The 12,493-nt window shown below is 41.5% G+C and overlaps 1 protein-coding gene across 2 annotated transcripts; it reads right to left on the reverse strand.

Moving 5' to 3' along the window:
- Positions 1-1,714: 1,714 nt before the first annotated feature.
- LOC145442885 (uncharacterized) lies at positions 1,715-12,139 on the reverse strand. Of its 2 annotated transcripts, XM_080320923.1 has the most exons (8): positions 7,428-12,139; positions 7,221-7,372; positions 7,010-7,160; positions 6,864-6,948; positions 6,653-6,709; positions 6,318-6,383; positions 2,161-6,260; positions 1,715-2,096 (listed from the first exon to the last, which is right to left on the reverse strand). In XM_080320923.1, exons 1-7 carry the CDS (start codon positions 7,461-7,463, stop codon positions 6,097-6,099), a joined length of 711 nt encoding a protein of 236 aa, XP_080177049.1. In that variant the 5' UTR covers positions 7,464-12,139; the 3' UTR covers positions 1,715-2,096; positions 2,161-6,096. The 2 variants fall into 2 exon arrangements, with proteins under 2 accessions (XP_080177049.1, XP_080177048.1); XM_080320922.1 differs by having other exon boundaries at positions 2,161-6,383.
- Between the last annotated feature and the right edge of the window lie 354 nt (positions 12,140-12,493).

Raw genomic sequence — 12,493 nt, forward strand, 5'->3', positions numbered from 1 at the left:
ATAGTAAAGGATCTGCTCCAAAGAATGGAAAGAGCTCTGAAACAGTGGAATGAGCAAGAAAGAGCCGCGGAATAGAGACTAACACTGAAAGGAACTGTGACATCGAGCAGACGAGCACTAGGCCAAGGTGGATGCCAGTTTGAGAAACTGCAACTGGTCGTTCGGCATGCTCCTATCTGTGTGTGTCTTGTTCAGATGAAAATATAATCTGACGATTTTTGATTTATTTTCACCAGCTTAGTAGCAATTTGGTCGAAAAGCTGTCACAGACCCAATGAAATCGTCTCGAGACCCTCACTTAAATAGGGGGTGGAATTTCTACGGAAATCATTTATGTATAATTATTAGGGCGGTTTTTTTGACATGTCAAAATTGTAGCGTTAGGTCAAAATTTTTCATCAAGTCAAAATTTTTTCGACATCTGCATTTCGTTTGTATCGTAGATTCTGCACTGTCGGTGTACATATCATTTGATATTTTATAGCTTGTAGCCTATTTTATAGGACTACCGTTGTAAACGGCTTATTGTCTGCTCATTGTGAATCGTAAACGGTCAAATAAAATAAATAGGTAGACATGGTGTTATGGTCAACATACCGCAATATCCTCACTGAAGAAAGACTTCTTGGACATTGCATCATTCTTACATTAAGAAGCGCACGATGAAAAATTGTGATGTAGACAACATTGTCAGAATAAAGCAACACGGTGTGTTACCAGCAGTGTACGCACAACTTCATTGTTGCCAGCCAACAACTGCTGCTGTTAAACGTCCTTGGCAAGCTTCTTAGTAAGGACATGCACTTTCTACCCAAGAATGTAGGAAAGTATCTCTCGTTGTACTACAACATCTTTTAATTATTTCTACCATAATACATATTGTAACCACTGGAATTCTTCATAGGGCCAGATTTCGTTAAAATATTGTTTTTTTCATGTAAAAAGTTGCCTGTTTCTAAGCCAAAAACGTTTTTTTTCTTCAGGCCAAACTGCGTCGTTAGGACAGTCAGTTCCAGCCGGAAATGAAGATCGAGTGGTACAATTTTAACATAATGTGGGAAAACACCTAATTTGCATATGTTAGGCCAAAATTTGGTCACCTCAAGATTCAGTATGTTTAGGTCAAAAAAAGTCAAAATTTTGATTTTTTAGGTCAAAATTTCCCCTTTTTTAGGTGAAAAAAACGCCCTAATAATTATACATACATACATCTAGCTAAAAATCGCCAAAAGAAAATACTATCGTAAAGAACTAGTTCCATATATTTTAACAGTTCTACCATAAAAATCTTAAAACCTCGTATACCCAGTGTGTCTTCCGATACAACCCTAAAGCCAGATTTCACCCAAAAGATTTCAATGTTGACAATCGGCAACTATATCAACTCCACCAGGAATTATTTCAGTAGCATCAATGTCAACATGTTTCTTTCTTGGCTAGTTCTGTTTTAAATGCAAGTGTTCAGCATTCCTGACACTCAAGCAATTACATGAATTAGTTTTGTTGTTCTGTTTCTGATATTTTGGTTTTACAGGGTACCGTATTCAATGACAAGCCTATTTGGTCATCTCAATCTGCAAGAAACTAATTATCCTTCTTTATTTCGGTGGCACAAAAGACTGGCATATTTCCGGCAACGTTGAAAACTATTTATGAATTGCCCAGTTGAACCATACTCTTTCTATGTGGATCGCTAAAATAAAAATACCGTATATCACAATGATCTCGTTGATATATTTCTGGTGCATAGAACCGTATAGTCATAGTGCAAGTACAGTTTAATGACCGTGGCAAAATCATGGACAGGGCAGAAGCAGTTTAGGTTTAGATAACTTCTTTGAGACATCGAGAGCAGACTTGATGTGTTCCTGCACTCGCAAGCAAACATCACCGAAGGCGATTAGCATCACTGCCTCTCAAGACTGCTTCACGTTGAGTTTGATGTAGTCAGAAGCTAATCGTTGAAATATTCGCGTCGGAATGTCGTTGCAATGCAGTATCCCTTGAAGTTACACACGAGTCTTCGCCGTTTTAGATCCACCTATGGATACTGAAGTCGCAAATGCAATCCATGGCGTCATTCAAGGCTGACATACCTATTAGAAAGGGTATACTATAGTTCATTAATATGGTCTGTGTAAGTTTTGTGATAAAACATACTTATTCCAGACGAAAACCCCTCGAAAAGCGTAAAAACACGGAGAATCCCGGTAGTTCACCATAAGCACCAGTGCGCAAGTAGGTAGCCAGAGCTGTTTTTCAATTTTCTCCGCCGTCACGGTAAGTTGCGCACTCCAGTGTTTATATAGCTCAGTGGCGTGTACCGGTACGCGGCTGTCACATTTCAGACGGGTAACCGCCGAAGAATTAGTTAATCCTATACACATTGTTAACTACGTCGACAACACGGATTTGAACAGTGTTTTGTGACACAGCATATCATAGAAAATGGTTTTAACGCAATAACGCGCACCACGATGTCTCTACGACGTATAGCGACGACATTTGTAAATCAACGTGAACTCTGGATATGTCCCTGATGGTGACGGATGGCATATCGACTTATTCGTCGAATGTGAATCGTGTGTTAGGGGATTTAGAGAACTTATGATAAACTTCAATGCATGCTTTTCTTACAGAGAAAACACAACGAGATTTTGCAAACAGAAAACCTATTCACATGAGTCTCGACTTCCACTCGACAAAATCAAATGAAGCGAAGCCTATGACGTACTCGCACGCTTGAGTAGTAAAAGTCGCGGGATCTGTCGGGCGATTTTCAACTTCGGTTTTCACATGACGCGCGTGACCACAGTGGAGCTTGTGATATGATGGAGCCTCTTGATATAATTTTGTTAAGTTCTGTATATGTGATGCTGGCGTGGTTTCGGCGAAGGCAGTTGATGCGACGCTTTAGATTACGCAATTTGAGATCTTCGAGCTTACAGCGCTTGCTTTCAATGAGGACGAGCCACCTGCCACGACAGCGATGCTGTTGGAAAAAAAGAAGGTACAGGATGCTATATGATGTTGGTGTGGATTTTTCGCAAAATTTATATCCTCTTTTGCAAATAATATACAGAGTGCAAAGTTATTGGTACGATGTTGTCCCGCAATATTCTGAGTATGACTGGATTGAGAACTTCCGCATGAAAAAGGAGACGTTTTATGAGATAACGGAATTAGTACGGAATGAAATGAGCCCAGGTGAGCACAATTTTGTTGAAAATACGGGGCGTAAATTTGTTGATGAGTTTATAGCAGAAAAATTTAAGCACACCGATATTCACATAATGTTTATATTTGTTCCCCATGACAGTGATTATACATCATGCCCGCTCATAAGTGCCGAGTTAATATGGAAGACACTTCTCCTGGTGTTGTGTCAAATGAGCAAGCGGTAAAATCTTTTTTTCTCGCACAGATAGTGCATCTGTTCGTCCACCAATACCTCTGGAAATGCGTGTGGCTATCGCAATCTACAAACTAGGTTCCTGCGCCGAGTACCGATCCGTTGCAAACCTGTTTGGAGTAGGGATTTCTACTGTGCAGAAGTTTGTGAAAATGTTAGTGAGTTTTATGCCAACAATCTTCTCTAGGCTCTCGAAATGTAGCTGATTGTGATGTGGGATTACAGCTTATCATCTAGGTCTAGCATTGTGCAAGTTCCTCCATCACTGTATTTAGATTTGATATGTTGAGGTGCCACTGCCTATGTTAGGTTGTGAAAGACTTATGAGTAGGCCTACCATATTGCTAGAAAATTATGATTTGCAATATCAATTTTAGGTTCTGCACTACCATATGCCTCAAATTACCGGACTTCATACTCCCGCATCCGATGAGGAGGACAAGGACATAGCGCGAAGAATTGAAGTCAAGTATGGTTTTCCTCAGGTACCTACATATTGTGCGTTTCAACTATCCCACGAAAAATAATCTATATTCTCACCATTACAACTGTGTATTAAGAATGGTGTGAACCCCTGAAATGTCTGGTTCATGTGAACGCGAACCTTTTTGAAAGGTTCAATGTCAATGCGAACGTGAACCTAAGATGTCTTATTGATAATTCCATCCCCACATTTTTGGGAAAACATTTTCTATTTTCTAGGTTTTCGGATGCATTGATGGAAGCCATATAGAAGTGACTGCTCCAGTAAATGGCAAGCGTGATTATCAAAATAGAAGAGGAGAGTCTATTGTGTTACAAGCAGTAGTTGATGATAATTACTGGTATATTCATTGAAAATTCGACCGTTCAGAGATTTCAGATTGACATGTAATTGTTACAGTTTCTGGGATATTAACGTCACCATGCCTGGAAGTTGTCATGACGCTTTCATTTTCACAAACTCTCGACTTTACGAAAGCATGAATGTGTTACCTAGGGTACGTATCAATTTATCATGCCTTGTTGTCATCTTGATCTGTTTCATATGACGTGTTGATTTTGTCAGGCTCCAGTGCAAATAAACAATGTTGAGGTTCCATTGCTGATTCTTGGAGATCCTGCTTATCCGCTATTACCATGGCTTCAGAAACCTTACACCGGGAGAAATTTGGCCCCTGCTGAAGAATCTTTCAATGCCTATCTGAGCAGTGTCCGCATAGTACTTGAAAATGCCTTCGGGAAGTTAAAAGAACGCTAGCGCATGATTGGGAAGAAACTGGATGCAAGAATAGACCTGGCTCCTCAAATCATCGCTACATGGTGTGTTCTGCACAATATTTGCGAGCGATCCCAAACCCCTATTAGTGGGTGGTCTAGTGCCAATTACATTTCATCTCAAATGATGCCGAATCTGGTCCAGGCTCATGATTTGCCGTCACCCTCTCCGCAGCCACCTATTGCATCGGAAGTCCGGCGTGCGCTTACTGAACACATTGCTACAAATCTCCCACTTAGAAGAAGCTTACGGCCGCACTTGTGATCTGGCCTGTGAAGCTTCGGTGAATTTCCTCTTCTTGAGGATTGATTCGGTGAACATAATTTCAGTAGCGGGTTGTGTAGTTCCGTTCACACCGCATTGTCGCCCATGTGATATATTTTATCACAGTAAATATGGCCCATCATAACGTTTGAAACTATACGGTTTCGCATCTATTAATCATCTCATCGTCTAGCACAGCCTTTAGCGTTTCCTATTCTGGAGAAGTGGACTCTTACTATGTTGAGGGTTAGATCTGTTTTATCAGATTACCGTTGTAACTCTCTGGTTAAAAGAACGATTTTTAGAAGTAGCATTTGCATTTCTCTTTAATTTCCCGGCGGTATCATACTTTCAGTTGTTCAGTCAGCGTTAGGATGCAGAACTTTGCAGATATGACTTGGCACTTCGGAAATGTCAATTGACTCGTGACCGAATTTACGAGTTCCAAGTCATCAAGTAACAATTAAATGACCCTATCTGATGTATATACGGATTGTTCACACTACTATAATGTCACTTGTGAGGGCAACCAGTCATTCACTGAGCATTGCAATTTGTTTCAACTTCTCGAGGCTTCGTATTTGATCGGCTATTTTGCTGATACTAAATTAATAACAGACTGTAGCATGTAGCTATATACGTACTTCCAGTTCTACTTGCGTGTGAGCGATACGTCTTTTGCATATAGATATATTGATTGTCTGATATACTGATTTGTCTTCAGCCAAGTTGGCAAAATGTAACGACTTTTCCATCATCACTCATACTTCTAAAATTCAATTTGACCTGAATCGTGACTTGACTCGAGTCAAAATGTGCAATAATTCGTGACTCGGAGGTAGTGACTTGATCCCAACACTGGTTAAAGTATAAAAGCAAGTGTAGTAATAATGTCTCTATTTTCCTTCACTGTATGGCATATTTACGTTTTACAATCCGCCATATTTTAATAACATATACGATCCGCTACAACTTCTCCGTATTGCTCTTCGACTAAGCTATGGGCTAGGGTGCCATGCCATCATACACTTGAAGAAAAATCTCCCAGATCGACTCAATTATCTGACTCCTTGCTATTTTACATCGCATATCAATAACGCTGCAGTCTTTGATCCAGACTCAAGTTTTGAGTTGACATGTTATTGCCAATATGATAATAAATTTATTTTTGCATTGAATCTGCCAATCGAGTTATGGAAGACATAAATTGCCACATAAGGTCTCTGTCTGCCCGGCTTTCCTGCTGTATAACGTTTATCTCTTCTCGCCTCAGCTTCCGCTCTTCTTCAATAAGGCTCAGTAGTCTCTCTTCAAAACTTCCAGATCCTACAAGTAGGAGCGCAATGCTTTTTTCGCCTCTATAAACCAGGAAATCAAACATACGTTTTCTCTTATGTTTCGAAGCTCTTTGTCTGGATCTTCCTCTGCTGCCAACGGTTGTGGAAGACCCTGGGATCAAAACAGTGATTACTGCAACCTTCTTAACTGAATTACATGAAAGTGGGACACTTTCCTATAGCCTATCCCCGCAACGAGAGGATACAACTACGATAACTTTTCCTCAGTCCTCCTTGATACTTGACACACTATGACACTACTGATCTTATAATTTACCTTCTAATTTATTCTTAATCAAGTCATACTTCTGATCTTAATAACTCCTACAAAGATGCTGATAAAATAACATGAATGACTAGAAATGAAACTGACAGGCCTACCTTCATGGTCACTTGCGGTGATGCTGTCGTCAGGGTCTCCGCTTTGGCCAGCAGCAGCTGCCGAGCAGATTGAACAGAGATTATCACATGATATAACAAACCATATTTTTGAAAACAGGTTATAAGCACTCACACTTTGCAACCTAACAAAAATCGTGCTACGCAGTACTGTGGGTGTCAACACATTCTGGATTGATACTAAACACTATACCTGTGCTTTCAGAGTCCGTAAGACTGGCCTCGTCCACTTCCACAGTTAGCCTTGGGAACGACTGGAGACCTTCAGTAACTAGTGCCTGTAATGGGTTACGCATGAGCCACCTCGCAAATACCTAATTTATTAAAAAATCAAAATACCGCAGTTCTCGGCCTAGTTCGAAGCAGCTCATCTAGTTGTGAAAAGGGTGGCCAATGTCGCCCTTCTGCCCCCATTCCTGATGTCATTAGCTGTTTCTTCACTTTGTAATACTGCTTCTTCAGGTACTTCCACTGGTTCTTGACCTCTTCCCTGTATTCGAAATAAAACTGTTCATCTCCCTGACAAACTCAGAAGAGATATGTACTTAACCATGTAAATACATGTCCTGCCTCAGCTAGACTTGTGGCCAAATCTTCGAAAATCGGCCGATTTCTTTGCCGACGGGCATCTAGTTGGGCCAAGAAACCACGCTCGTTAATCAACCCTAGCAAGGCTCGGATAGCCGCACTGTTCCATGTTTTCTAGAAACATGCGGATATGTTAGAGAACTGTGTAAATACATCAGAAGTACCTTACTTTTTTGGGGGTATGAATTTTCCCAGATTCCGACATTCCACAACGTAACGTGCACAATAACTGTAATAAAGCAATAACTCTATATGCAAGTAGCCACTGAACTGCAATAGGTAAACATACATCGCGTCAAATTCTTTGAAATTCGCCTATCAATTGATACATAATCTAGCAGCTAACATTTCCCGGTGAGCGATATTACTAACATCACCCGACAAATCACGAATCTCCTGCTCCAGAGTCGAGCGACAACCGCTCGATAAAAACGCCCGACAAAACCTCAGGTCATGACGTATTCTCTCGAATCGGTCACAGTTAACTGATCAACTGGAACTCGCTCGACGCGCTCAAATGTGTCGGGATATCAAATTGATGCATGTGAGAAAACACAACGAGATTTTGCAAAAATCGAAATAGCCGCACGAGTGTCACTGATGCGAAACAAACGACTATGATTGCTTTTGCTCACAGTTCAAAGAAATATGGCCCGTCGGATCCCCGTCAAATAAAAATAATTAATTGCATTGTGGATTTTGTAGCTGGTACAGAGTTCAAAGCTATGATTCACACAATTGACCCGAAAGTCATAATACCGAGTCGCAAACACCTTTCGAGGACGCTATTGAATGACATGGCTAGTAAAATCGATCAAAAATTGATGGAGAAACTGAATGAAGTTCATGAGATTTCTCTCACAGTAGATATCTGGCACACGTCCGTGAATCAACGCACGCCACCGAACGATTGAAAGACTTCAAAAAGCCCCAAACAGCAGATGCAACGAGATGGAATTCCGAACTGAGAATGATCAAATCGGTTCTAGAAGTTCCCCATGACGTTCTGCACGATTTAGAAACTTATCATAAGCTTACCGTACATGAACGCAACCTTCTCCGCTGTTTATGCGAAATTTTGAGTCCGTTTGATACGGCAACTGATAAATCACAAGGAGATAAAATAGTCACCTCAAGTTTTGTCATACCCTGTATTCGAGGATTGCAGTCAGAGCTTGATGAGATGCATGCGAAATATTACAACAATAGTAACTTCAACCGTATCATAAATACTTTTCGTCATTCGCAGAAGTTGCGATTCGTGGCTTATGACAAGGAGAAGGTGTTCCGATTGGCTGCTATACTTGATCCGCGCTTTATAGACGCGTGGTGCAAAGAAGACGAGTTTTGTCTGCGCTGCATAAATTAATCAGGGGCGAAATGTCTCGTATGACATCAAACAACAGCCAGTGGTGCACACGTCCACTGACACTGATGTTCCGGTTAAAAGATGCAAACTATTTAGTTACATGGGTTGCAGATCTTCGAACAGCGCCTGCACCTCTTGCGCCTCAACGATCGACGAAGAACTGAGCAAGTGTTTAGCCGACCCTTGCTTATCAGACGACTCGGATCCCTTGAAATTTTGGAATATTCATGAAGCATCGATGCCGACGTTGGTGAAATTAGCCATTTTATATTTGCCGGTGGCTGCAACATCGTCCCCCGTGGAACGGCTTTTTAGCGTTTGTGGGCGGGTTGTCAACCCCGATCGATGTCGCTTAACGGATAAGCGATTTGAAACTTTTATGTTTATCAAATGTAATAAAGGTATTTGAAGGTCTGTGCTACATTCTCCATCCAGGGATATTTAGATATCCCTGGCTACATCGTTGCAACATTTCGTTTTAACACGTCGATACAAGGATACAAAATAAAGGTAATCGTGTGAAATCCTGATTACTTTTGTGTTGTAATCGTAATCGATTACCGGGGGATTTTGCTGTAATCGTAATCGCGTGGGTAGGAACTAATCGTAATCGATTACATTTACGAAGTAATCACCCCATGTCTGATGCATAGCTCGGCACTCTGTATCTGTAATGGCCTTGTCGTGATTGGTGTTGCTAGCGAGTGACCCGCTGACTAAGCGCACGTATCAACTATACGGGGGTGCGTATCGTTCAGATCGGGCGATTATCTATAAGTATTGCACGGCACAAACTTCGCTCGAGAGATCACTTCGTGTTGCACTGTTAAACATCATTTGACCACAAAATGTTTAACATGAACAGGTGATTTGATTTTGATTTGATACGGCTGCATGCCAGGACATAGTTCGTAATGAACAAAGAGGACGCCAAACACCTAATTTAAACTGTCCATGTCCATAGTCCAGTTTCGACGGGCTCCGGACTAACCTATTTATTCATATCGGCTTACTATAAAGGCTACGCATCGAACTCGCAATTGGTCATGGCATGAATAGATGCTTAATTTCGACTTGGTCACGCAAAGCGCGAAATATTTTAATATTCACGAATTACTTTTAGCATTAATATTCGCGGTTGCACTTATTACAATCAAACATTTATCCTTTCTCAGCTAATGTGACCAGATTGCCCGGTACAATTGAGGGAAGATGTGTTTTCGAAACTTAAGGTCACGTTACAAATGATGATGTGTCTACGGGTGGACCTATTGTAATAGTAACTTTGCTATTTCTTTACCTCCCATTACGATTGGCGGTATACTGGAAATTTATCGATAACACCCAAACGTACCATCAAAACAACTTTCTTTCGTGATGGTGACACATTTCCAAGTTGGTCTTTCTGTATGGGCCGCATCATTTTTGGTTGCGGTTTACATCGGCCCCGTGCTGCTCAGGTTGAATGGGCGCTGTTATTATAAAGTCGAAACATGAAGTCGCGTTGAATCACGCGCAGCGCACATGAACGTTTAAGATTGAACGAAATCTCCCAAAAATTTGGGATTAAATTCGCCAATTCAATGTTCATGTCAACGGCCGCCGACACATACTAATTGAAATACGTGTTCACGGCTGCACAAATTTCCTTCTGTGGCCGCAGGTTGGTCACCCGTAGTGTAACGCCATACCATATAGGAGAATGGTATATTCCTATAGAGATCGTTAAAGCCGTTTAAATGCTTTATTCAAAGATAGTGGTTCCAAACGGGGGGGGGGGGTCGTCTGCCTTTATTCTGGGGTTTGCGAATATGTTGAACGTAGTCAGCTTCCAAAATAGCCCGTGAGTAAGTCAGGGCAAAGGTGCTGACTTTTGTTACTAATCAGCTCGTCAACACGGGCCACGGAACATTTTCAAATTGGAGACGGAGTCGCGACCATAAAAGGTTTCAAACCACTGGATGTTGGGTGTTTATAAAGCTCCGTGGTGCGCACCGTCATAAGGCTGATAAATAATCTTATCGGTAGGACATGAACATGACTTAAAGATGCGCAATAAGTATGCTCCCTGTATTTTCGAACTCATCATCATCCTCCACCAGCTCGAACGCTAACTCTGATCATGTTTGCGGAAAGCAGGGCATGGTATGGTATGGAACGAGAATTTTCCATACTCCATATTTGCCTTACTCTCTCCATACCATACTTGCAATTTTCCATACCATACCAACATTGTTACATACCATACTTGATACGTATTCCATACTTTCAAATACTTCAATATCATAAGTATAGTACCTTTTATAGAACCTATATTATTGATATTTCGGATGTCATTATTGCTTAAACTAGCCATGATGCGAATCTAATTCCTGGTAATAGTTTTACAGAGTCAGTTTTGGTGAGGTTTAGTTCACGGTGGTGAGGTGCCGTGTACGTCTACTCTACAACTTCCATGAGCAAAATGAGATGGTTAGCTGATTGTTACCTAGGACCGTCCATTAAGAGGAGTGGCAACATACGGCCCGAGGGCCGGATGCGGCCAGCAACAAGATTCTGTCCGGCCCGCGGACAGTTTCCCGTCTTACATGATAATGTTGCCCGCGGCCCCAGTCTGCCGATATTCCCCACTACTTGCCTAAACGTCAAATTTCAGTGACTGTATGTTGTAATATAGGTGTGCGCACCGCGCAGCGTGCGAGAGTGGAGCTTACGCGTAAGTTCGTCGAAGCGAGAAGACTTGCATTCTAGGCGTTTACGACGCGCTCAACTCTAATGAATTGATATAATGGCTCATCAAACGCTTTGAAATCTTAATTAAGGATTGCATCGTGAGTTAGTTGATCAGAGAGAAGCAGACATTGCGGCGCCTGTATGACAATGGCAGTGTTGGGATCAAGTCACTACCTTCGAGTCACGAGTCATTTCGAGTCATTGGACATTTTGACTCGAGTCAAGTCAAGTCAATCGATTTTCGAAGGTGACTCGAGTCAAGTCAAGTCACCCGTTTTTTGGAGGTGACTCGAGTCAAGTCGAGTCAAGTCAAGTCACGAGTCAAGTCAAATTGAATTTCGAAGTATGAGTGTGATGATTCAAAGCCATCACATTTTGCTAAGTGTGTGAAAGACAGATGAATTGGTCATCTATCTTGAGTCAAATAACGAATATAAAGTTAAATAAACATGCCAAAAGACATTGCATCGCCGGGGAAGCGAGTGGCGCAGTTGGTTAAACACTGTAGTCACGACATCGATGGTTGATGGTTCGAGTCTCGGCTCTGCCATGTTTCTATGTGTCGGAGGTTTATCTGGGCTCCTCATCGCCGATCCCGCTGTAATACAGCGCATTGAAAAAGCCCAGACAAAGAGAGAGCCGAACTCACGAAAGGAGGCAGCAAATGAGCAGAAAAAGGACTCAAGTCCATGAAGACATGACATTATGCGTTTATGAAATTTACTGTGTGGGCGCAAATAACCCCGAGTTGAAAAGCGCCAATTATATATGAGTTAATAAAACAAACAACATTGCATCGCCCACGCACACGTACAACTGCTATTAGAATGCGTGAGTAGCTGTACAGTTACATGCTACAGTCAGTTATAATCAGCCAAAATACGAAGCGAATACGAAGCCCCGAGAAGTTGAAACACATTGATTTGGTACAATAGCCTACACTACCCATCTACACGTCCGTAAGAATATAAACGCACAGACTATATTTGTTCGATTTAAATCATACAAGAGGGTTGGCAAAACTGAGCAATGCGCAACGTAAGCATTGAGCCGTCTAAGAAACTGAGACACATTGCTATTATATTAATCTGCTACGTTAAACTGTGATCGTTTCGTTTGCGGTCAAATTAGTT

The sequence above is a fragment of the Botryllus schlosseri genome, chromosome 7, assembly GCF_051294905.1.
Source record: "Botryllus schlosseri isolate E-star chromosome 7, Bs_hap1, whole genome shotgun sequence".
Lineage (NCBI taxonomy): Eukaryota > Metazoa > Chordata > Ascidiacea > Stolidobranchia > Styelidae > Botryllus > Botryllus schlosseri.